Raw genomic sequence first — 26,552 nt, forward strand, 5'->3', positions numbered from 1 at the left:
CCCTCGTCCAAGAAGCAGCAACTGTGACGAGTCTTGCTATTGGTGCTTGGATGCTGTTGATGATGATGATGAATTTCTACAGAAGATCAAGCAGCTCAAGGGGGCAAAAAAAAAGGGAGCCATAGATGGATGATGACGAGAGGGAAGAATAACAAAGAAACACATCTCTATCTTGGCAGACTTTATTTTCAAATGCTTAAATACATACAGATTAAAAAGGTGGTGTGTGTGTGTGTGTGTGTGTGTGTGTGTGTGTGTGTGTGTGTGTGTGTGTGTGTGTGTGTGTGTGTTCGCCTGGCCAAGCACCCCACCAAGCCTGTAGTGAGCGCACCGCCACGCCCCGCTAACGTAATAACAATAAATAAGCACGAGGAGGAAGTAGTCCAAAGAAAACGGAGTGTGGCGCCTCAGCGGATCTAAAAAAAACGGGAATAGAAAACGGAAAAACCGAAGAGACCAAGCGTGAAGCCCCTAAGTCAATGCCCGGGCCTAAGGGTGGCCTTGTAGGGGAACACGTGGAGGAGGAGGAAGAGGGAAGGGTAGTTATCAGGTATCACTACATGCCATCACTCTCCGTAAGGGGGTCACTCAGGCCTCAGAAGAAACCACGATCATCAACCAGTTCCTCTTCTTCCTCCGCCTCGATTCCCTCCTCCGCGGCCTCGACCTCCCTCTCGAAGTTCTCCTCGTCGATGGTGAAAGTCGCAGAGGAGGCAGCGTTGACGGGGTCTTCAGCGTTCGCGATGTTCTTAGAGTTCTGCTGCATGTTCAGCCAGTACTTCTCGTCCTCCTTGGCGATGTTTTGGCCGTTGACGCTGATGTGCATGGCGCCGCTGCCCTGGGGTTCCTGGTCCTGCTGCTGCTGGTTGTTTTGGCTCCCCGCTTGAGGGTCTTTTGTCTGTGCCTCGCTTGCTTCAGTCACGACGTCATTGGCTTCGGGGACTGCTTCGTTGGCATCAGTGACGACCTCGACGGCCTCAGTCACAGCGTCAGCCCCCTCAATTAACTGAGTAAGTTCGGTAGCAGCCTCATTAGCTTTAATCGCTACCTCGTTGCCTTCCGTTACGACTTCAGCAGCTTCAGTTACAGCTTCATTCCCTTCAATTAGCTCAGTTACAGCTTCATTCCCTTCAATTAGCTCAGTCACAGCTTCATTCCTCTCGGCCACTATTTCGACGGGCTTAGTCACTACTTCGCTGGCTTCGGTTACTGCTTCATTTCCCTCCGTCACTACTTCGATGGCCTCAGTCACCGCTTCGCTGCCTTCAGTCACTGTTTCGGTCTGTTCCTGGTTGGCGTTTCTTTTCGGGTCAATGACTGCGGGAAGGACGTTGCTCGCCTGGGGAACCATCTCACTCAGGGCTTCACCGACCTCGTTAATTCCCTCGCGGATGATTTGGGGAACCTCGGTCTCAGATACGGTGGCCTCGGTCTGAACGTCTCTCTCAGCGATGGAAGCCTCCGTGTTGGCCTCGTTTGCTTCTGTTTGGGCTTCGATGGCGGCTGTTTGGTCCTCGGCAGCAATCACGGACGCCTCGGTAATGACTTCACTGGCTTCGGTTAGGGCCACGTTTGCATCTGTTACAGCTACATTTGCTTCGGTCTGAGCTTCGATTGCTTCGGTCTGAGCTTCATTTGCCTCGGTCTGGGCTTCAGTGGCTTCGGTCTGAGTGTCACCCGAATAGATGGCAGGCTGAGCTTCACCATCCACAGGGGCTTCAGTAATGGACTCACTGGCCTCGGTCTGGGCTTCCACGCCTCTAGTCAGAGCCTCACTGGCCTCCGTCTGAGCTTCATTCGCTTCCACCGGGGCATCAGTCTGTGCCTCATTCGCCTCCACCGGGGCCTCAGTCTGTGCCACATTCGCCTCCACCGGGGCATCAGTCTGTGCCACATTCGCCTCCACCGGGGCATCAGTCTGTGCCTCATTCGCCTCCACCGGGGCATCAGTCACCTCTGGAATCGTGGCCTGAGCTTCACTGACCTCCGGAAGAGCTTCAGTTTCCGCCACGTTTGCCTCGACCTGTGGCTGGGGGTCTGCCTCCCCGTCCTTAGCAGGCTGGGTCTCCTCAGGCTGGGTCTTCTCGGGCTGGGTTCCCTCGGGCTGGGTTCCCTCGGGCTGGGTCTGGGTGAACTGGGCATCCTCGCCAGCGGGATCTGAAAATCCAAGACGTTAGTGTCCTGAACCTGACTCGTAACAAATACAGTTCAGAGTAACCCAAACCTAGAGAGCGTTATCTGGAAAATTACTTGAACTTTAAATATTTCGTCACTTATAAATCTTTAATTTAGGCTCAATTTCAGTTACTGTAATATTAAAACATTTGTTTCGGAAAACCAAAACTATAAGATACTCTCTTAAACCATCATTGATGTTTTTTCATTGTTTTTTGTTGTGTATATATAGATCCAACTCCTCATTTTGTGCTTTCCCGTATGAAATTTGTTTTCCCGCAGCTAATGTGCTCCTGCAAAAAGATGATGTTTTGACGTATAAACTAAATGTCTACGCTGTCACATCAAGTTCCTAAAGTTAATCATCAATCTATATAAGTCGACCGTTTCTTTCTCGGTACTTTTGAATCAGGGAGCAACTATGAACATGGAACACTGAGGGCTGTAACGCTGCCAACCCTTCGTCGCGCCTTGTGTCACGTGGCTGGGCAGAGAGCGTGAAGCGGGGCTGTGAGGGCCGGGCAAGGTCGCACCTTCGCCGGGGCAGTGGTCGTAGGAAGGGCAGCAGACGCCTGGGCTGTGAACCCCTTCGCAGTCACTCCTCCAGGGGCAGCGGATCACCTCGCACACCACCTCGCCCCCCTCGCACCGGCACGCCTCGCACGGGCTGCTTGGGTCCTCCACAGGCGCCCCCTCATGGATCCTCATCCCGTCCACCTCGCAGTCTGGGGGAAGCGGCCGTCAGGAGGGATACCTTAGGCGCGAGGGCTGGGGCTGATTGTTTGCATTCCCTCATTATCGTTATGCTTGAACACTTTGTTCGTCATTTAAGTTACCCTGAATATCATCCATTTTTAATATTATTTATATTACTAGTTTGTCACGGGAGTTATTCTCTTCTCGGAGTGAATTAAGAAAGGTAGTATGGCATGTGGACCGCGAAGTGCCACGACTCACCGCAGCTGTACGAGGGGCAACACGCGTTCTCCTGCAGAATAGCACGGCACCCCGGCCTCGGATGGCATTGTGTGAGGATGCAAGCGAACCCCGGCGGGCGACACTGGCACTCCTCGCAGGGGTCGGCGGTGGGCAGGCGCTGGCCCGCCGTGTACAGCACCCCATCCACGGCGCACACTTCAGAGAAAACGGAGCCGTTACTTTCGATGCCTGACTATAGCGAGTTTTAATTTCACCGCATGCTCTAATCTACGCGATCAAGCTGTGTAGATGACGCATGCTGTCTTCCAAGCGCAGACTCAGTACGCGACACAGGTGTTATCATGCGGTACACGCTGTTCCCGCGGCACGTCTGGCGTTTAGTCGTGTTAAGGAATAAGTTCGCGAGTGTTCAGCCATGCCCCGTTACTGCCCTCAGCCCGGCATGCGCTCATGGCCCTCGCTGCTCCCAGACGGCATCACGCTTGACTAAGCCCCGACTCGGGCACGCTAGCAGCTATTAGAAATGTATCCGTTCGCAGATGTTTATTAGCTCTACAGAAAGCATTATCGCCACATTAGATAACATTTGGTGCTCTAGAATCCAGCCGAAGCATTTCTCTTTCTTTCTTGTGTGCAGGGAAGCCTCCTCGAAGTAACTTACCGTCAGTGTTGTTGATCGAGGTGACGCCAACGTCCGGAGAGATACCAACCTGGCGGCCAACGGGATCTGCGGAGAAATACATGGGTCACCGCCTCGAGTTGGGAGAAAACGTGGTGTTGGGAAGGAAAGAAAACGTTACTCAAACATGGCAAACTATATCAACCAATTACGTAGATTTATCTCATGTATACTTATTACAGACCAAAATGTAGTAAATTATAATCATTGAGTCGTATTAGGTTGACTTAATGAACCAATTCCGTTATCAAACTTAGCGATCACAGATCTAAGTGTGATATACTCATTGTTGTAAATCTTTTATTTTCTGGTTTTATTTCAGAGTGAAGACCACGACCATGCTGCCGGTGAGTACATATTTATACTTTAGAGAGAGAGAGAGAGAGAGAGAGAGAGAGAGAGAGAGAGAGAGAGAGAGAGACTTACTGCACACAGCCAGCCCCGTCAGCGCCACCAACAGGATGAATACCGGTCGCCACATTGCTGCCTGAAAGTAAAAAAAATACAAGTTAGTAAAAATAAACCACATGATAACTAGAAAACGTTGCATTACTTGGAGGAACTAATGACCGTAATAACATGACTGAAAATGATAATAGTAATGATGAAAATAATCGTAACCACATATATTTTTATTATTTAGAGAGTGAATACCTTATGCAGTGCTCAGCGTCAAGGAATTTTTTAAAAGTTGGATTACAAAGAAAGTTAAATAATAGGGTTGTAAAACCTGGTGCGTGGAGGCCGTAGATTTCACTGTACTTATTTTACACACACACACACACACACACACACACACACACACACACACACACACACACACACACACAATAAAAAAGAGAAAGAAGTATGCGAAAGTCTCGATCGTCTCTCTCTCTCTCTCTCTCTCTCTCTCTCTCTCTCTCTCTCTCTCTCTCCCTTTCTTCATTAATAGGGTAACACATTTATCACTTCACCTGTCCAACGACCTCACCTTTCCGCCCTTCCTCATTCCTTCCCTCCCTTCCCCCTTCCTTCCTACCCTTCTCCCTTTCCTCCCTCCATTCAATCTTCCCTCTTTCCCTTTCCTCCCTCCTCTCACCTGTTGATGCGCAGGTAGAAGGTATGATTGAGAGAGAGAGAGAGAGAGAGAGAGAGAGAGAGGCTTGGATTGGTACTGAACTGAGCATTGAAATTTCTGACTAATAACTTTGGCAGATATTTCCTTGCAACTAGTCTATCTATCTATCTATCTATCTATCCATTTATCTATATAGGTATCTCTCTATATCTATCTGTCTATCTATCTGTCTAGACTCTTCAAATACAAGCCACTGAGAAAAAGAAAAAAAGAATGTCGCAAGGGTGGAATGAAACCTCGGGGGAAAATAACAGGTCTGACACACACACACACACACACACACACACACACACACACACACACACACACACACACACACACACACACACACACACGCACGCAGGTATTCTAAATTAGCCTCAAGTCTGGTCTCGTCTCGTCTGGAAATGATTTATATAAAGAACCGTTATTGTCTTGCAGCATAGAAAAAAAAAAGATGAAAGCCTTACTGATTTTTATATATTCCTATAATTTTTTTTTATAACATATGTAAAGTTCTCTCTCTCTCTCTCTCTCTCTCTCTCTCTCTCACCTGTCCTCTGTAGGCCTAATCTGGGAGGCCTAAGCGATGATGGTCATTCGAAGGGCACCTCGACCCGTTACACACACACACACACACACACACACACACACACACACACACACACACACACACACACACACACTTCCTTAAGAGGCTAACACACCGGCAAGAGAATCAGTCTAATAAAATATAATGTAACTCTTTGTTGTTGTTGTTTTTTGTTGTTTTTATTCGAATCGATAAATAGCGTTGATAAGTAAAGGTTAAGGCTGTTCATGACCTTTAGTGACCTTGAGGGCGTGACTAATGACGAGAAGGGTCAGGTGGTGGTGGTGGTGGTGGTGGTGGTAATGAGGATTGTGCTGGTTGCGATCATGGTGGCGGTGATGAAGATGATGGTGACGCTGATGATAAGGGTGATAGTGGTTGTGGTGATGAGGATGGTTGTGGGTGTGGTGGTGGTGGTGGTGATGGTGGTGGTGATGGTGATGCTGATGATAAGGGTGATAGTGGTTGTGGTGCTGAGGATGGTTGTGGGTGTGGTGGTGGTGGTGGTTGTGATGGTGGTAGTGGTGATGAAGATGGTGGTGGTGGTGGTGGTGCTATCTTGAATGTGAAGGACGAGAGGTGAATGGCAAACGACACCTCCTTTTGTTCTTCCTCTTTCTCTTTCTCCTCCTTTCTCTTCGCCTTCTCCCTTCATTGTTTCTCTTCGCTTGCAAGGCTTCATTTTTATTCATGTTCTTTCTCTCCCTTTATTTATTCTCTTTTGTTATCGGTTATCTCATGCTTGTCTTGTCCTTTTTTTTATTTCCCGTGTGTGCTTTGGCTCTCGTGTGTTGCTTCCTGCGTCCGTGTCCGTGTCTATGTCCGTGTGTGTGTGTGTGTGTGTGTGTGTGTGTGTGTGTGTGTGTGTGTGTGTGTGTGCTTTCCAGTCACGGCGAGTTGCGGTTTGTGACGAATGGATGCAGTACAGAGAGAGAGAGAGAGAGAGAGAGAGAGAGAGAGAAAGAGAAAGAGAGAGAGAGAGAGACCGTCCAAACTTCTGCAAAATTGGCTAATAATTCAGAATAATGGAAACTCATAAACATAGAAAACCGTAAATATAAAGAAAAAAAACCTAAATGGGTTTTTATCATTGCTTTACAACTAACATGATCAACTATTTTTTTGCCTAATTATTGAAGTCCCCGCAACGAAACAGATTTAGATCAACCTCGCTTTCAGTCAACAGTTGTCTTCCTTTTCCCCTAAAACAACCTAGCTAGTGAGCGTCGCTATGTTCACTTACTCCAGGTCCATAATACATTCCTCTCACTCATTCTCTGTTTACTTCCGCGTTTTCTCCCTCTCCTGTTATCACCCCCTCCTGTTTGTGTCGCTGTTTCTCCCTCTTCCCTTCCATATTCTACTCTCTCTCTCTCTCTCTCTCTCTCTCTCTCTCTCTCTCTCTCTCTCTCTCTCTCTCTCTCTCTCTCTCTCTCTCTCTCTCTCTCTCTCTCTCTCGTTTTCCTCACTTCTCTCCCTTTTCCTCTAAACCACTTCTTTTCTCTCATGTTATCTGCATTCTAGGACAGTATACGCTAATCTAAAACATCTTAACAAATTATAAGGTTGTGAATCGGTACAAATGACTCACTTTTCATGATACGTACTCACCATAAGCCTGTCTGTCCACCAATCTTGACCAATCATATAAGCCCAGTCACTGTAAATCGCACTCAGTCAGTCTTTTTTTTTTTACAGCAAAGGAGACAGCACAAGGGCACAAAAAAAAGGAAACGATAAAAAAAAGCCCGCTACTCGCTGCTCCTGTCAAAAATTCTGCATCAACAGTCATCATATTTAATCGTTTAATTTTCTTTGTATGTCTCTTTAACTCATTCTGTAAGTTTATGGAAGTCTGATATATATCCCAGTTAAAATATTGATTACCGTAAGTCAGCCTGAGAAATAGCTGTCCCAGTCTCATTATTGGTCATCGTAAGTCAGTCTGATCCAGTAGTCATCAGGTATATCGCTCCCCTCTCCCTAACCATACCAGGAATAGAGATCTTCGTCACACTGTTAATCATCGTAATTCAGTGAGTATACCCGGCAGTATGAGGTAAATCGCTCCCCTCTCCCTAACCATACCAGGAATAGAGATCTTCGTCACATTGTTAATCATCGTAATTCAATGAGTATACCCGGCAGTATGAGGTAAATCGCTCCCCTCTCCCTAACCATACCAGGAATAGAGATCTTCGTCACATTGTTAATCATCGTAATTCAATGAGTATACCCGGCAGTATGAGGTAAATCGCTCCCCTCTCCCTAACCATACCAGGAATAGAGATCTTCGTCACATTGTTAATCTTCGTAATTCAGTGAGTACCTGGCACTATCAGGTATATCGTCCCCCTCCCCCCTCTTTGCTCACACTCCCCCGGTTAGGAATATAACTCATAGCCACATTGTTAGTCATCCCAAGTCAGTATCAGCCAGCAGTATCAGGTATCTCTCCCCCCCAACACACTCCCTTGGACCTTGTAAGTCAGTCAGTCTACAATCACCAGGTATTTCGCTTCTCTTTCCTCGCCTCACCCACCTCATGAAGCCTCCGCCACACGTCCGCGCAACAGTTACCTGCTCATGCCTCCCAGGTGCTAATTACACTCCGCATCACCTAGTCCGCCGGCGTCTAGACAGAAAAAAGAAGCTGGCTGGTGAGCGTCTCTATTTTCTCTTACTCCAGGTCCATAATACATTCCTCTCGCTCACTCCCTCATTCTCTCTTTTCTTCCTCGTTTTCTCCCTCTCCTGTTTTCACTCCCTCCCGTTTGTGTTGCTGTTTCTCCCTCTTCCCTTCCACTGTCTACTCTTCCTCCCTCTCTCCTCTTTCGTTTTCCTCACTTCTCTCCCTCCTCCTCTTCACCACTCCGTTCCTCTTTTTCTCTCCTTTGTCTCATTTTGTGTTAATAACGATTTTTTAGTAACTTTGAGAGAGAGAGAGAGAGAGAGAGAGAGAGAGAGAGAGAGAGAGAGAGAGAGAGAGAGAGAGAGAGAGAGAGACGGTCAGAAGGAACGAATCGGTACTTTACATGCTGAGTAGAGAACATTGACTTTCCTCTCCTTCCTTCCCTTCCTTCCCTCCTTTCATTCCTCCCTTCCTCCACGACTACTCTCGTTCACTAAGCCACGTTACACCTCCCCCCTAATATTCCTCCTCCTCCTCCTCCTCCTCCTTGTTAGTAGGTCATAGTGTGTCCTACGAGAAAGGTCGAAAGAAATTAATGATGGGATGACAAACAAGGAAGACAATATCCTCCTTTCCCCCATCCTCCTGCCTCCTTCCCTTCCTCCTCTTCTTCCTCCTTCTCTTTTTTTTTTTCTCCTTCCATCCTCGTCCCCTTTCTCTCCATCTCTCTCTCCAGATCGCGTTAAGTTGGAGGAATCATTATTTTGTTAGAGAGAGAGAGAGAGAGAGAGAGAGAGAGAGAGAGAGAGAGAGAGAGAGAGCAGGGGGGGGAGGGGGGAAGTTGTTTTCTGTGTTCACAATAACATGTTAACCTTGACCACGATTTCCTTACCCCTGTTCATTCGCCCACCACCAGCACCACCACCACCACCACCACCATGTCTTCCCGTCCACTGCCCTCCCTCCCAAGGACAATAACCCAGCCCTTGACCGCTTCAGGGCCACACCACTACCACCACCACCACCACCACCACCACTAGCTACCAAGATAGGCGGACACGAGTGGGTTGAAGTGTGTGTTGGAGAAATTGATATTGTGATGTGTATAGTGTATGGTGATTGTGGTGGATCTGATGGTGGTGATAGTGTGGTAGTTGTGGTTATGGTTGTGCTGGTATTGTTAGTAGTGGTGGCGGTGGTGGTGGTGATGGTGGTGGTGGATTGGGAGGGTGTTATTGGTATGAGTCGAGGGGGTGTTGCGGTTAATACTGAGTGTGTTGCTTCTTGAATTTAAAGGAGTAGGAACACTCGTGAATAGAAAGAAGGAAGAGAAAAAGAAAGATAGAACGAAAGGAAGGAAGTGAGAATGAAAGAAAAAATAAAAATAAAACCACTAGAAAAACAAAGAAAATGAAGTTCGTAGAAGAAAGAAAGACAAAGCGCAAAAATAATGGAAAGTAAAAAAAGAAAATGAGAAAAGAAATTATATCAGAAAAAAAGCGTCAATTACAGGAAAGGCTGAAAAAGGTGTCGAGGAAGGGCGAATAGGATCCCGCCGCACCTTTCTCAGCCCTTTGAACAGGAATCCCAGCAAGGCCCCGAGTCACCCCCCTCTCCCCCACTCACCCCCACTCACCCCTGACTGCACCTGCTTCCCACGTGTGCCTTCAGGTGTCAGGGGGGCATCTGCTTTCTCTCCTTCCCCCTCCGCCCCTTTTTCATCCCCTTAAGCAGTTTGCGCAAGGGAGAGCCGAAGAGTCATCTGCTTATTGTCTCCAGTATTTTTCCTCCCTCTCCTCTCACCCCGCCCTCCTCCTCCTTCCCATATCCCTCCCCTAGAGTAAATTTTATGCAAGAGAGGGATGTTATATTCAATTCATGTCTTCACTATATTTTTCGGTCTTCAACATTCTTCTTCACTATTCTTCTTGTTCACTGTATTCTTCGGGTTTCTGCACATTTTTGTATCATGCTTTTTAATAACACCAAAATCTCTCTTCCTTTCCTATGCATATTTTCATGAGGACGATATGCGGTCAGTTTTAATAATGTCATACTTTTATTATTATTTATTTTCCCTCTGTCTTCCCATATATCTAAGACATCTATGACCACCGTGACTCTTTCATACGTTATACATGTTTACTTTCTTCTGGTTTCATCCTGGCTCTAAAAAAAAAAGGGTCTAAGAATTGACTCCCAAAAGTTCCATTCCTTCTCGTTTATCATACTCCTGTTTTTTTCATTCTTTTCTCTCATGTTTTATTATTATCGTGGAAGCGGAAGGTGGTGGAAGGACGTGGCCGAGAGACAAATGAGAAATAAGTTGTATAAGCTATCTCGTCGCATAATTCAACACCTTATTTGTCAGTATAACTCTTCGGTCACTTCCTATTTTATCATCCTTTTCCGGTTTCGTTCTGGCAGTTCTAAAAAAGGCTTGTGAATGGCCCCCAAAAGTTTCATACCTTCTTGTTTATTATATCATTCGTTATTCATGTTTTCTTTTCTTCTGGTTTCGTTCTGGCTGTTCGAGAAATGGATTGTGAATGGCCTCAAAAAGCTAAATACCTTCTTATTTATCATATCATTCGTTATTCATGTATTCTTTTTTTTCTGTTTTCTTCCTGGGAATTCTAAAAAAGGCTTATGAATGGCTCCAAAAGTTCCATACCTTCTTATTTATCATATCATTCGTTATTCATGTTTTTTTTCTGTTTTCTTTCTGGTAAATCTAAAATAAAGCTTATGAATGGCCCCAAAAGTTTCATACCTTGTCTATTTAATGCTTCCTCTTTTATAGTGACATTAATATAAGACTTTGGTACGATGGCCGACTCTAAACATTCCTTTCTACCCTTTGTTTCCCTCATGTTTATACCCTTCACGCAGCGGCCATTAGCGGACATTGCCATCCCTTAATCACGCTTTGTCCGAGTTGAAGGCGCCCATCTGGCAAGCAAGGCCGAGAGACGCTCCTCATGAGTTTACCCGAGGGCGTGGGTGAAGGAGGGAGGGAAGGAGAAAGAAGCAAGGTCAAAAACGAGGGTAGCCACTCATGGTATTTCCGTCCTGCCTTACGTTAGCATTTTTTTTCATTGTTTTTTGCTCATATTTGTCTTTTTCTGAGTTTTGTTTTTACTTTTTTGTTTGTCTGTTCATCACTCATCACTTTCTATCCATTAGCTTCCTCTCTGTCTGTACATGAGTCTGTTTTAAATTCATTCACATTAAAACAGATAACTTGCTCCTCCCTCAAGTTTTTCGTATTTTAAATCAACTTCCTTTCTTGTCTGCTTTAAATTCATCCACATTAAAAAGACAACTTGCTCCTCCCTCAAGTTTTTCGTATTTTAAATCAACTTCCTTTCTTGTCTGCTTTAAATTCATCCACATTAAAAAGACAACTTGCTCCTCCCTCAAGTTTTACGTATTCTAAATCAACTTCCTTTCTTATCTGCTTTAAATTCATCCACATTAAAAAGACAACTTGCTCCTCCCTCAAGTTTTACGTATTCTAAATCAACTTCCTTTCTTGTCTGCTTTAAATTCATCCACATTAAAAAGATGATTTGCTCCACTCACAAGTCTTACGTATTCTAAATCAACTTCCTTTCTTCTCTTCAGAAACGCCAAGCAGCATTCCATTAGTCTCATTTTGCCCCTCGATCTCATGAGTCGTAGTTACTTGACACTCAGACCTCGGCTTTTATGTGTCTCCTTCTATTTCCCTTCATGTTAAATTAGACGAGATACCTTATACAGTATACACCTTATCCCTTATTTGTCTCTCCTCCACATCCTTCCAACAACTCACACGATAAAAAAGAAAAAGGAGACAAAGAGAAAGAATGATAAAATGGGAAGTGACCGAAGAGTTATACTGACAAATAAGGTGTTGAATTATACAACGAGATTGCTTATACACCTTATCTCTTATTTGTCTCTCGGCCACGTCCTTCCACCACCTCCCGCTTCCACGATAATAATAAAACAGGAGAGAAAAGAATGGAAAAACAGGAGGAAAAGAGAAAGATAAAGGAACAGGAGAGAAAAGAATAATGACTCACAAGAAAGAGAGACACAAGAATGATAAAAAAAAACAGAGAAGAGAATGACAAAAAGAGAAAAGAATAATAGTAAACAGGGGAGAAAAGAATGATAAGAGGAGAAAAGATGAAAACGAGCAAAGCGACAGGCGGGTCATAAGCCGGCAAATACGGTGACGTGAGAGCCTGACGGAGATGGAAACTGCGAAGGTTCTTATTGTGCTCCTGAAGAACGCTAACCTTTCCTCCTCCTCCTCCGCCTCTTCCTCTTCCCCTTCCCCTTCCCCTTCCCCTTCCCCTTCCTCCTCCTCTTCCTCCTCCTCCTTCCCCCCAACTAGACATGCGAAAGGTCCTTCAACGGGGAACGACCAGCAATAAAACCCGATGGAATAGATTTTTTATAGACATGGGAAGGGAGGATTTTGCGGCTCCTCTTCCTTAACTCTATTTTTGAGGTCTAATTTTTTTCTCGTGGTTAGGGTAGGTTAGGTTTTTTTTTTTATGTATATATAGAATGTGATCAGTCTTTGGTTCATCTTCCTTAACTCTCTTTCTGGTTTCGTATAATGTTTTCCAGGGCTGCGTCTACTCTTCCCTGTTTTTTTTGGGGGGGGCCATTTTGTTCTCGTTAGGTTAGGTTAGTTTAGTTTTTTTTTATATTAGAGAAGTTAGAACTCGGACTCCTCTTTCCTAAGCCTATCGCTAGTGTTTTGCTTTGTTTTCGTGGTCTACCTAATGCTGTGGTTTCTCCTGACTCGACATCGTGTTCTTGTGATGCGGTTTTCTCACTCGTCTCGTTGTTTTCCTTCTTTATCGACGTTGGCTTCTCCTTACTCTAATTCGTTTTCTTGTGGCTGGGCTTTGTTTCATTTTGTTTTCTCTTCTCTCTTTTCTCTCTCTCTCTCTCTCTCTCTCTCTCTCTCTCTCTCTCTCTCTCTCTCTCTCTCTCTCTCTCTCTCTCTCTCTCTCTCTCTCTCTCTCTCTCTCTCTCTCTCTCTCTCTCTCTCTCTCTGTCCTCTACTTTAGTTTCTTTTTCTTTCGTTCGTTTTTTTTTTTTTTAAGTTCGCCGTCCTCACTTGTCATTTTTTTCTCATGAGCTTCCTTTTTTGTTTCCTCTCTAATTACTTTTATCTAATACCTTCTCTTTCTTTCTTCACTATTCTCTTGCCCCACTTACATATAATTCTCCCACATTACTCCCTATTCGTTCACATGCTCTTTCTACCTTCAGTATTTTCCCCCTCTCTCTCTCTCTCTCTCTCTGACATTTTCCTCCCTTTAAATGAGTTTCAACATTTCTTTCTCACGGCTGATATTCACGTCGTAGTTACCTTCCAGCACCTTAAGAGGGAACAGGTGACATTCAGGTAATCACAGGTAATCACACCCGTTCCCCCTGTGATTTATAAGAACGGTATTAGGCGATGATTTACTTTCTTTTATTTTCTTTTTCCAGTTTGCTTTCCATCGCGTGTCTGGCTCTCTGCGTCGCTTTTTTATGGCCGTGAGTCGTAAAAATGTGACCGAGCGTTATGAGTGTCATGCTCTTTGTTCTCTGTCTTCCTCTGACCACGATCACTGCACTGACATCACACAGCCTCGACATCACACAGCCCCGACATCACACAGCCCCGACATCACACAGCCTCGACAGCAGAACCTCATCTCAGAAATCTTGTCATAGTCTACCACCGTCAGAAAAGTACAACCCCAACCTTCGCAGCATTACAATCTCAGCATCAGCCTTAAGATCAGTCACAGCATCAGCCCCTCATCAACACAACTTTTATCTATGCTTCTTCTTTGTTATTTTTTATCTACCGTGTTTATCCTTCCCTTTTATCTATCCATGTTTCTTGTTCCTTTTTATATATGTATCTTCGTTCTTCCTTTTATCCGTGTTCCTTCTTCCTTTTATCTATCCATGTTTCTTGTTCCTTTAATATATGTGTCTTCCTTGTCCTTTTTATCCGTGTTCTTTCTTCCTTTTATCTACCGTGTTCCTTCTTCCTTTTATCTATCCATGTTGCTTGTTCCTTTTTATCTATGTGTCTTCCTTCTTCCTTTTATCCGTGTTCCTTCTTCCTTGTATATATCCGACTCCCCCTTTCTTTTAATGAGCTGGTTTGGTCCGTCTCCTGTAGTGCTGCGCTGTGTTATCGTCCTGCTCGTCTGTCTGTATTAGCCTGAACACCTGCCTTGCCGTGCCCCCCCCCCTCCCCCCCCCCTGCCACACCTTTCCCAGACGTAGCCCAGCGGCGCGCCTCTTGGTTCTCACGCCTCCCGCCGCCCCTCCCTTCCTTCCTCAACCCCTAAAAGGATGAAAAGACCACCTGACAAAGATTTCAGCCCTGACCACTACCACTGCCGCCGCTGCTGCCACCACCACCACCACCACTATATCAGCGACAACCAAAACAAAAATTAGTGTGTGTGTGTGTGTGTGTGTGTGTGTGTGTGTGTGTGTGTGTGTGTGTGTGTGTGTGTGTGTGTGTGTGTTCCACGTCTCTCTTTCCTCCCTTTCATCCAGACTCTTTTCTTCTCTCGTTCTCCCTCCTCCTCCTCCTCCTTCCTCTTTCCCTACTTCACTCCACTCCTCCCTCCTTCTTTGTCCGTCTCCTTCTCCTTTCCTTCCATCAAGCAATACTTTCAGGTGGTGGTGGTGGTGGTGGTCGATGCCTCCAAATTAGTCGAAGGTTAGTGCAAAAAAGTGTGTATGCCAGGAGGTACTCGTGGTGGTAATGGTGGTGGTGATGATGGTGGTGATGGTGGTGGTGGTAATGGTAGTTAAGGTCATGGTGTTATGGTAATGGTACTGTCGCTCTGAGAAAGGGACGAACAAAGTGGAGGAGGAAGAAAAGGTAAGTAGGAGAAGGAGGAAGAGGAAACATTAAAAAAATCGAGTAGGCAACAAAGAATGTGTTGGGTTATGGTGAGGCTGCCTGTTTCCGTGGTTTAATCTCCTGGACTTGCAATACAAATTAAACTCTTTTGGTGTAAGTTGGTACGTGAGCTCTTAGTTAAATTCCTTCGTAATAAATTTATGATCAATGCGACTTTTAAATGGATGTCGTTTTCGCATGATTTTACTTCGCAAAAAAATATTTCAGTGACGACTATCAATTTGAGGAAAGGATGAGAATGTGAAGGAAAAGACGAGAAAAAGCATAAGAACTAAAATGACATACAAAAGAGGGAGAAGGGCCAAAAATAGGAGTTGAAGAGAATGGGGAAAGAAATACTGTAAATGAAAAAGAGACAGAAGTATGAGGAAGGAGGAGGAAAATCTGCTAACCCGAGGCCGCGCGTGAAACTCCTCCAGTTATTCTTTTTACTCTTCCTCCTCCTCATCACTCATCATCATCATAATAGTGCTTAGTGACCCGTGTTGGCGGTGGACACGTCTCGACAGTAGTGGCGGCGACGGCAACTGAGGCGGCCCCGACGGTCACCAGCCTTGGGACGCCGCGACACCAAAAAGTAGAAGTCGCTGTTCTCGAGGGTCGATGCTCCCCTCCTACCCCCACACTCCCCCCCTCCCGGCTTCACACGTGAGGGAAAAATACCAAGTGGAGGAAGAGACAACAAAAAGTGACTCATCTCCCAGCCATGTGTGCTCGGGACGTGTTTCATGAGAGCCGGAGCGTCACGTAGTTCAGAAAAAAAAAAAGTTCCTAATCGTGTATCATACAGACACAAAAGCGGTTTAAAATGTGATTCTCTTTCTTAGGCCGACAGAGAGGCACTAGGCAAGAGTAGAGCTAACGTTGGAGAAAGAAAGGTTCATGAACGTTCTTCGTAGTGGTACAGAAGCGTATGAAGGTACAAGTGTTCTTCTATAGGCGCTCGAGAGTCGTGGTTAAGGGCGGGGCGTCGGACAGGAAAAGAAAAAGGTTCCTCAGTATTTTTCAAAGAGGTTCAACTTGCGAGTCGCTTTCCAGAGGGGATTACGAAGTGATGGTCAAGGTTAAGGTCAATGGTATGGGAAAAAAAATAAGATCCTGTACACTCTGGAAGGGAATGAGGTGTCAATTAAGGATGCTTGATGGAAGGTAAGGGAAGGGATCGTTTTTTCGCACAGACAGACAAATGGCAGACAGACTTACCGGTAAACTAAGGTGGCCGCCAAGCCTTGCTGCGGGAGAGGTCGGTGGCGCCTCCGCTAGAAAAGCCACCGACCCTCCCGCCTTTTTTTCCTTTTCCCCCTCGACCTTCAGGCGAGTCATGAGGTTCAAGGTCAGATGGACAGTCGGGAGGCAAAGAGAATCGCATCCTGTTCGTCCAAGTGGCGGCGCGGAGAGTATTGAAGAGGTGTAATGAAGGACGAAGTAATTAGGAGGTCCGAGAGAGGGCAGATGAGGACGAGAAAGTATTGAAAAGATTACGAAAAGAAGAGTAACGAAAGAGTTGTATGAAGGACGAATGGATGAACTTGACGAAGGAAGGCGTAAAGAGAAGTCGAGACACTGCAGAAGGACGAATGGATGAAATTGACGAAGGAAGGCGTAAAGAGAAGTCGAGACACTGCAGAATAGGGAGAGAAAGTAGAATAATGAAGAGGTTAGGGTTTGTGAATGATGAATAGGGGGAAACTGATAAAGAAGAATGTTAAGTGAATAGAGTAACGAAGGAGTTGTATGAAGGACGAATGGATGAACTTGACGAAGGAAGGTGTAGAGAGGAGTCGAGAAAGTGCAGAATAGGGAGAGAAAGTAGAATAATGAAGAGGTTAGGAAGAGAAATGTATGAAGGATGAGTAGGGGGAAACTGATAAAGAAGAATGTTAAGTGAGCCCTAGAAAGTATTATGGATGAAGGGAAAGTCACAGAAAGATGAATGTAACGAAGAAAAGCGTAAATAAAAGTCGAGAAAGTATTACTGGCGACAAAGGGAAGGTCACAGGGGGAGAAAACTAATGGGAAAACCGTATAAATAATGAAGGGAGGACTTTATTATGGATCATTAAAGAGAGAAGAAACTTACTTGTGAAGGTTAGAGAGAATAAAGAGTTAATGAGACAATGAAGGGTAAAGAGAGGAAGGTCACACTATGAGGAGTTAATATGAGGTTTGAGAAAGTCTGAGAAGTAATAAAGGGAAGGAAATTGTTAGAAGGAGAGTATAAGCCTTGATAATCTGATAGGGAGAAAAAAAAATAGAAATGAAATAGGTAAAGGATGATTAAAAAAAAAAAAGAAAAGGCGACAGACAAGGAAGTAGAAAATATAAAGACGAGAAGAAACAGAAAAAAAAATGTAATAGGAAAGGATGAATGAGAAAAAGCCGACAGATGAGGAAGTGAAGAATGTGAAGACGAGAAAATAACAACGTAAAAATAGATTATGAGTAAAAACGGTGGAAAAAAGTGACACATGATATTAGGAAAAGAAGTGACGCTTAAAGACCGGGAAAAGAAGTGACATGAAAACGGGAAAAGAAGTGACACATGGAAGGTAGGAAAAAATTATAATGAGGAGGGAAAATGTAGGAACACGAACCGGAAAAAAGTGGACTTGGAGGAGCGGGTTAAGTGTCTTAGAGGAACGACTTAGAACAGGAAAAAAAGGTGACACAAGGAAACGTAATAGATGGAAGTTATGCATGTCTAGTGTGTGTGTGTGTGTGTGTGTGTGTGTGTGTGTGTGTGTGTGTGTGTGTGTGTGTGTGTGTGTGTGTGTGTGTGTGTGTCTGTCTATATGTCTATTTTCCACATGTCTGTTTGTTAGTCAGTTTGTCTTCCTGTCTGCCTATCTGTTTGTCCATCTCCCTGTCTTCCTGTCTACTTGCTTCTCTGTTTTCCTGTCTAGCTTTCTGTTTGTCCGTCTATCTTTTTCCCTGTCTACTTGCCTATCTGTCTGCTTTTCTATTTCTCCGTCTGTCTTTCTTCCTGTCCATCTGTCTGTCTGTGTACGTGCAGACATGAACCCAACACGTGTCACTGACCCTCCGTGACCCGAACCTGGACGTGCGTGACCCGAGGCGTGACGCAGAGGCTTCCGTAACAGGTGGCATGACGGTAACGAGAGTGTGACAGCGGACTGGCGGCTCACACTTCCTTTCCGAGAGTGTAGATAACTGATACACCCTTTTATACACTGATACGAGACCTGTTCATCAGCCGGTCAGGTGTAGGGTGAGTGCGGTGTATTATTATCTGACTAACGTGGTATTTTCTTAGGCATTTAGTACACTTCAAAAGACCGGTCTGCTTTTGATTAAACCTGTAATGCACTTTATAATTAGAAGATGGGTGTGGCTTGGATATTTCGTATTATTTCCTGACTAACACGGAATTGGCTACACAGTTCGTCCTGCTAGAGTATACTTAGGTCGCAAATATATCCCTTTTATAGCTCTTTACACCCATAACCCTTGTCTTGAGTTAACTAGCCAGAACTTCCGTACATTTAGAGAGGTGTAGCGTGAATGTGATTACCCAGAACCTTCATCCACAAAGACAGGCATAGCGTAGGTGTCGGTAGCCAGAATTGTACTATTACCACACTAATTGCTCTCACCCAAACTTCACGCAACACTCAAGGATAACCCAAAGCATACTCACAATTTTCTAGACAATATACATGTCTAATTAAATGCAATACACTCTTAAGTCAGGCAAGTGTAGAGTGGGCGTTAAATGTAATACACTTTTAAGTCAGGCAAGTGTAGAGTGGGCGTGGGTGTGGTTGGGTGTGTGGAGGGCGTGGGTGTGGCGTGTCCAGCCGTCATAACAGCCCCTGGCGAGGCTGCTGCGAGGTTGTTTTATTTTCCTGATCTGGTTCGCTGCTTCCCTTCGCTAAGACAACCTCGAGACATTTCCGTGGTATTTGTGTGTGTGTGTGTGTGTGCGTGTGTGTGACCCTTGAGGATATCCAATGACTGAAACCTTCCTATTCCTATCCAATAATTCTCTCTCTCTCTCTCTCTCTCTCTCTCTCTCTCTCTCTCTCTCTCTCTCTCTCTCTCTCTCTCTCTCTCTCTCTCTCTCTCTCTCTCTCTCTCTCTCTCTCTCTCTCTCTCTCTCTCTCTCTCTCTCTCTCTCTCTCTCTCTCTCTCTCTCTCTCTCTATCTATCTATCTATCTATCTATCTATCTCCACAGGTAACAACTAGCCACTTTACAGATCAATACATTCGGTCTCCTTCACCTTGACTTTCTCACTCCATCAATCTCAATCAATACATGTTTCCTCCTTCCCTTCCTACTTCCATCCTTCTCTCCTTGCGTCTCTCTGTCCCTTCCTTCTTCCCTCTCTTCTGTCCTTTCCCTTCCTTCTTCTCCCTCTCCTTCCCTTCTTACCTATTTCCCTCCTTCCTTCTCCCTCTCCTTCCTCCTCCTTCCCTTCCCCGTCCTTCTCTTTCCTTCCTTCTCTCCTGTTTCTTCGTCTCTCCTTCCTTCCCTACTTATGTCCCTCCTTCCCTCCTCCTCCTCTCTCTTCTTCCTTGATTTATTCTGTCCTGTCTCTCCTTCTTTCCCTCCTATCTGTCCTTCACTTCCTACTTCTTTCCTTCCCTTCTTCCTTCGCTCAGTCCTTCTCTCTCTCCCTCCTTCCTTCCCTCCCTCCTTTTCTGGCCAAGGCTGAGGCCGAGCCCAGATTTGAGTGAGTAATTTATTTTTCTTTGTCTCTGTCGCGTGTGTCCGAGGGCTTGAGAGAGAGAGAGAGAGAGAGAGAGAGAGAGAGAGAGAGAGAGGAGTATCTGCCAAAGGTAATTGACCGAGAGATTTCAACGCTCGGCTCAGTACCAATCCAAGTCTCTCTCTCTCTCTCTCTCTCTCTCTCTCTCTCTCTCTCTCTCTCTCTCTCTCTCTCTCTCTCTCTCTCTCTCTCTCTCTCTCTCTCTCTCTCTCTCTCTCTCTCTCTCTCTGTCTTTATACCTTCAGGAGAGAACAACGTTTGAAATTTACATAAAGTAATTTACTCTTTTTTTTCTTCAGCCTTCACAGTTCCGCCTTCTGCCAAGTGTGTCTTGTTTGTATGTATGTTTGTATGTATGTATGTATGTATGCTTGTCTGGCTGGTTCTCTCTCTCTCTCTCTCTCTCTCTCTCTCTCTCTCTCTCTCTCTCTCTCTCTCTCTCTCTCTCTCTCTCTCTCTCTCTCTCTCTCTCTCTCTCTCTCTCTCTCTCTCTCTCTCTCTCTCTCTCTCTCTCTCTCTCTCTCTCTCTCTCTCTCTCTCTCTCTCTCTCCTTCATTTTTACTTTCTTTGTCTTTAACTTTATCTCCTTACTTTCGTTTCTTACACAAACCTTTAAAACAACTTTTACATTTAGCTTCGTCAACCTGTTTATTATTTATTTTTACACCATCGCCCACAAGATAGAAAAAAAATGTGTGTCTGTGTGTGTGTGTGTGTGTGTGTGTGTGTGTGTGTGTGTGTGTGTGTGTGTGTGTGTGTGTTGCATAGGGTGTTAAACAAGTATTGATCTCTTAACAAAAACTGAAGGTTGTTGGGTCATCTTAAATGTGTTCTACTTGTCCGGTTTCTCTCTCTCTCTCTCTCTCTCTCTCTCTCTCTCTCTCTCTCTCTCTCTCTCTCTCTCTCTCTCTCTCTCTCTCTCTCTCTCTCTCTCTCTCTCTCTCTCTCTCTCTCTCTCTCTCTCTCTCTCTCTCTCTCTCTCTCTCTCTCTCTCTCTCATACATCATCTACAAAGAAACGTAAAACACTAAAACACATTCACGTTATTTAAATATGTGTTCCGTATTAATGAAAAAAATATATAAAACCGAAACTTTTGAAAAATATAGTTCTTAGGAGTCCACGTCACTTTCTTGGTATCGTTTTAACGTTACCCGAAACTCAGTGAGAAATATATACAAAAACTTCCTCGTCTCTTGCCTCGTTTTCCTCCGCAGTCTTGTCTCGGCATTTCGGTGTTACAGATACGAAAGAAATCTGTGGCGCTTCAGTTTAACTCACGGAGAAGGAAGACCGATTTTTCATTTTTATTCATGAAGTAAACATTTGATACGTTTCCTTGTTCGTACCTTCAAAAAAAAGATGTTTGCGTTTATTTCCCTCCGTGGCTTGGGAAATTCTGAAGGATATTTGGATTTATTTTGTGAGTGAGAAAGATTTACGAGTCGACCTGCCGTGACTCCTTAAATATGCTTGTGTAAGGATTCAAGGACAGTGTAAGGAAGGGAAGCATGTTCGTCTGTAAATATGAGGAAAAAGGTAAATATGAAGAATGGCAGTGTGTAAGGAGGAAGGAGTGGATGTTTAAAGATGAAGAATTAACATTTATTGAACGACAGGATAAGGATGAAAGAATGGTATTTTGTAAGGAGGAAGGAGTGGATGCATAGAGATGGAGAATGACAGTTTGTTGAATATCAGAAGGAGGAAAGAACGACGCTGTATTATCAAAAGGAAGACCATTTAAAAAGCTACAAAGATTTTTCCTTTTTAATAGACAAGTAACCGAATTTCATAAGTATCTTGATGACTGAGTGTTGAGATAAGATATTTACTCACTCCCATAATTAAGAGTGATTGAAACATATAAGTAAATGAGAGTGAGGCATTGATGAAATTGAGAATATTATGCCGGTAAAGAATTGTAACTAACTAAGAATGAATATAAAGACAGACAGACCGACAGACAACTACGAATGAATATAAAAACAGCTTATCAATTGAAAGAGTTGCTTAGACATGAGAAGTTGGAGCAGACTAAATTGAAACTGCCCTTTAGGAATGATAAAAGTGAGAGAAAGTTATGTAGTAGTATAAGTAAAAACTCGATGCTGGAAAAAACTCAATACTGAATAGCAAGAAGGAATGGGAAAAAAAACATTGATCTGATTAAAAACGTGAATTCAAAAGCCAACAGAATTACTTGTCTGCGCAGTATTTTCTTTCATCTTGGCTATCCTTGCTCCTTCCTTCCCTCACCCACTCATTCACACACACTCATTCACTCACTCACTCAATTATACAGTCACTTACATTCTCAATCACTCACTCACACACACACACACACACACACACACACACACACACACACACACACACACACACACACACACACACACACACACACACACACTCACCCTCACTTTTACCTCTCACACACAAACCTTCAATGAGCATCCAAGTATTAACTCACTCACTCACTCGCTCACTCGCTCACTCACCAGTTGGCCCAGTGGGAGAGAGGGAGAGACGGTGGTGTTGGTGGAGGTGATGGAGGAGATGTTGGTGCAGGAGACTCTTGCTTGTGTCTCGTCCAAAATCCAACCACCGACTGCGACTAACCGGCCTCTTCGCTGTCTCTTTTACTCCCCCGCGCTAGGTGACGCCTGAGGGGAGGGGGAGAGGGAGAGGAGGGAGAGGTTGGGCGGGGCGGAAGGCTACAAGGAGGAGGAGGAAGAGGAGGAGAAGGAGGAGGTGTCGCACGGTGTTAGTAATAGGAGAGGAGGGAGTAGGGAGGTAAGGAAGCATTTCTTGAGGTAGGGAGAAGGTAAGGAGAGACTAGAAGGTAAGATAGGGAGGTGGAGGAGGAGGAGGTATTGGGGTATCTTCTAGGGGAGGAAGGAAGAAAGGAAGTATTTGTTAGGGTAGGGAAGAAGGTGATGAGGGAAGGAAGGAGGAAGGGAAGAGTAGGTGATGGGTGGGGAGGAAGCAGAGGAGGGAAAAGGGAGAAAAAGAGAGCATTTGTTGAGGTAAGAAAGGAGGACAGAGAGAAGGAAGAGAGAGAGAAGAAGGAAGAAGGAAGGAGGGAATGGAGTTTATTTTGAGGCAAGGAGGAAGGAGGAAGGGAGAGGGAATGAAGGAGATGTTGAGGAACCTTGGAAGGGGGAAAGGAGGAAAGGGAGCATTTGTTGGGGTAAAGGAGAGGGGAGAGGGAAAGAGAGGTGGAAGGGAGAAGGATGGAGGAAGAAGGAAGGGGAGAAAAAGAGGGAGATTTGGGGAGTTTTGGAAGAAGGGAAGATAGGGAGCTTTTGTTGGGGTAAGGAGGGAGGAAGAAGGTTGTAAGGTGGAGGAGGGGAAGGGGAGGAGAGGGGAGGTATAAAGTGAGGGAGGGAAGTGGTTTGTTGGGGAGTGGGGAGGACGGGGGGAGGGGGAGCAGCACGACGCCAGCACTGAGTGGCCTCCGGCGCCAACACCACCACCACCACCACCACCACCACCACCACCACCAGTACCACCATCACCACCACCACCACCATCACCACTACCACCAGTACCACCATCACCACCACCACCACCATCACCACTACCACCACCACTACCATCACCACCAGCATCACCACTACCACCATCACCACTACCACCACCACTACCATCACCACCAGCATCACCACTACCACCATCACCACTACCACCACCACCAGCATCACCACTACCACCATCACCACTACCACCACCACCATTACCATTACCACAACCATAATTACCACCACCGTCAGCACCACCACCACGAGCAACAACAACACCATCACCACCACCATCACTACCACCACGCCAGCATCACCATAACCACTACTAATACCACTACCACCACCATTTATACAATCATCACAACCACCACTACCACCACCACCACCGCCACAAAGAACTATTAATAACACGTAGCTTCCGCCAACACCTCAAACAAATAATAAGAGCGACCACAAATTACAGGTACGCGGCGCTCACGTGGGGGCGCATAGCCGTGACGCGCAGGTGGAACGAAGGTGTGTCTTAGTGTCTGTCTCGAGTAAGGTGATCTCAGTGATTGTCGTAACTCATAAGCGTTCCGTTAAGATGATATAAATACCGCCACGACCACAACTATTTTCTACTGTTATACATCTTGCTTTGTTATGACTGCTATGGCTGCTGCTGCTGCTGCTATATTTGCTCTTACTACGACTGCTACTACTTCTACTGCTGCAACTACTACTACTACTACTATTACTACTACTACTTCTATTACTGCTACTACTACTACTACTACTACTACTAATTACCACTACTACCACCACTACTACCACCACTACTACTACTACTACTACTACAATTACTACTACTACTACTACTACTACTACTACTACTACTACTACGTGTGGGCAGTCTTCGCCACTCAGCAATGACTTAAAATTTTCAGCTGTTAGACGCGGGACTCGAACGTGGAACCTGCAGTACTGATTGGTGTACTATAAATTATACTCTTAGGTGAATGAAACTGTTGAATGTCTGTGAACGTACGTGATAATGTACTTGATGTATTATGCTGTAAGGAAAATATGAATGTGGGATTAGGTAATGACACAAGTACCTTCATCCGTTTGAGATTAGGTATGCATATTTAAATTTATATATACGGTGGGGTCGAGGGAAGATGACGTAAGTGCCTTCATCATTTTTAGATTATTTATGCATATTTGTATTTATAGATGCGATTACCTCAATGAATGAATCAAATCAAACGCCACCATCACCACCACCACCACCATCACCACCCTACTACTACCATCATCACCACCACCACCACACCTCACCCACCCACACACACCACCACCACCACCACCAGAAACCAAGTCACGTGCAGGCCGAGGCGTGTAAAGACGAAGAAGGGAGGGAAGAGAGAGAAGGAGAGGGAGAGGTAGAGGAGAGAAGGGAGGGACGATAGGGAAGGTATGGGAGTCAGGAAAGGAAAGGTAATCGGTAAGCAAGGTGGACAGGTAGAGAGAGAGAGAGAGATTTACATAGATTTACATAGAAAATCAGACCACACAGACCCCATGGTCCAGACTTGGTGGTCTGTCCTTAAACCTAAGTGATTTTACATTAATCAGAAGACTCCAAAACGTTGCATTTCTACTCTAGTTAATATTACGTTGAAGTTGAGAGAGAGAGAGAGAGAGAGAGATTCATCACATTGATCTTGACTTTTCTCTTTCTCTGCGGAGTAGAAAAACGCAGATTAAATGGAAAGATGAAGAGATATGGAAGAGGAGGAGGAGAAAGAGGAGGAGGAAGAAGAAGAAGAAGAAGAAGAGAAGAAAGGACAGGTAGAGTGCAGGTGTTTGTGGTCAAGGTCTTGGTCAATGTGTGTGTGTGTGTGTGTGTGTGTGTGTGTGTGTGTGTGTGTGTGTAACCTTCACGGTCCTCATACCTGGAAATAAGAACCTCCTTGTCCCTCCTGACATTCCTGGAGTCTATAGAACAAAGGAAAACATTAGAGAATGATATGAAAAAATAGAGACGTGAAAAGTTGGCAAAATAATAAGAAAGAAACGTATAAGTAGTAGCAGTAATGGCAGTGATAGTAGTAGTAGTAGTAGTAGTAGTAGTAATGGTGGTAGAGGTATACAACATTCCCCTCAACTTTGTATATTTCTTTTAATTGAGATAATATGAAGAAAAAAATAAAGAAAAGAGAAAAATAGAATATCTTGCCAATCAGTCTTTCATCTAAAATAACAAAAATAAAATAAAAATATACACCGACAAGGCTTTTATTTTCTTCATTTCAGACACTCCTTTTCTCTTTTAACCCTTATATTTTTCCTCCTCACTGACGTTTTTATTCCTACTTTTCTTTTTCTCTCTCTTTTTTTTTTTTACAACTCCCCACGTTCTGCATCCTACTTTCTACCTCGTCTCCCTAATTACACAGTACTCAGGTGTAGCAGAATGTCCGATCTTCTGCCTCACCTGCCGTACCCTCGCTGGCCCTCAGGTGTGCGCAGGTCCGTGGGAAAGCACAGGTAAAGTAGCCCAAAAGTCCTCCTGTGCAAGGCCAAGCGAGGTTTAAGAAGAGAGCAAAGATAAGCGCTTGACCCTCCGCATGATTTACAGGTTTTGGGTTTAAGTGGATTTTCACGTGTTTTGGCGTGGCTGTAACAGTTGTGTTGGCCATTAGTCGTTCGCTGGAGGATTTATTGAGCTCTGGGTCGCTTCCAACAGTTACTTGGACCGAAGTTTTGTTATTTAGGAGAGTTTGTGTTATGTGTGGTGCGTGAGTGTTGGGTTTTGTTATTTAAATGAGCTTGCGAGTGTGTTTAAAGTTTGCGTGAGTGTCAGGTTCCAGTTATATGGTTTTCAGGTGTCACTGTGTGGTTTCTGTTTGTGATTTTGTTTGTTTCGTTTTCTTCAGCTTTCGAGTATAACAAAAGTAAGAATGGTTACCCCCTGTATTTTTTTCAAGTTTTTGTTTGTTTGCTTATTTTCATCCCCAGCATTCGAATATAACAAAAAACAATTACTTCCTGCTATGTTTGTTTACTTACATTTCTTTTCCAGTATATGATAATGATATAAAAATTAAAATTGAGTTATTAGCGAGAGAGAGAGAGAGAGTGTGGCACGGATCAGTATACGGACCATAACGAATGAAAAAAAGAACGGAGATGTCACTAGGTCGCTACGAATATGCCGACGGCTCGTGTGTGTGTGTG

At 44.8% G+C, this 26,552-nt stretch overlaps 1 protein-coding gene across 2 annotated transcripts; it reads right to left on the minus strand.

Annotated features, from left to right (window-relative positions):
* Positions 1-166: 166 nt before the first annotated feature.
* On the minus strand, positions 167-22,455 carry LOC126998033 (uncharacterized). Of its 2 annotated transcripts, XM_050859321.1 has the most exons (6): positions 22,302-22,455; positions 4,220-4,280; positions 3,776-3,841; positions 3,133-3,309; positions 2,709-2,900; positions 167-2,157 (listed from the first exon to the last, which is right to left on the minus strand). In XM_050859321.1, exons 2-6 carry the CDS (start codon positions 4,272-4,274, stop codon positions 596-598), a joined length of 2,052 nt encoding a protein of 683 aa, XP_050715278.1. In that variant the 5' UTR covers positions 4,275-4,280; positions 22,302-22,455; the 3' UTR covers positions 167-595. The 2 variants fall into 2 exon arrangements, with proteins under 2 accessions (XP_050715278.1, XP_050715279.1); XM_050859322.1 differs by lacking the exons at positions 2,709-2,900; positions 3,133-3,309 and having other exon boundaries at positions 22,302-22,454.
* Between the last annotated feature and the right edge of the window lie 4,097 nt (positions 22,456-26,552).

Source organism: Eriocheir sinensis, chromosome 13, assembly GCF_024679095.1.
Source record: "Eriocheir sinensis breed Jianghai 21 chromosome 13, ASM2467909v1, whole genome shotgun sequence".
In the NCBI taxonomy this organism is placed as follows: domain Eukaryota; kingdom Metazoa; phylum Arthropoda; class Malacostraca; order Decapoda; family Varunidae; genus Eriocheir; species Eriocheir sinensis.

What these genes read in the sequence shown, in the direction of transcription:
- LOC126998033 (XM_050859321.1), bottom strand. Translation starts at nt 4,274, where the DNA reads ATGTGGCGACCGGTATTCATCCTGTTGGTGGCGCTGACGGGGCTGGCT. An exon ending in CTCGATCAACAACACTGACG is followed by an intron (nt 3,310 to 3,775) that starts GTAAGTTACTTC and finishes TTTTCTCTGAAG; the next exon opens with TGTGCGCCGTGGATGGGGTG. An exon ending in CGACCACTGCCCCGGCGAAG is followed by an intron (nt 2,158 to 2,708) that starts GTGCGACCTTGC and finishes TTGGATTTTCAG; the next exon opens with ATCCCGCTGGCGAGGATGCC.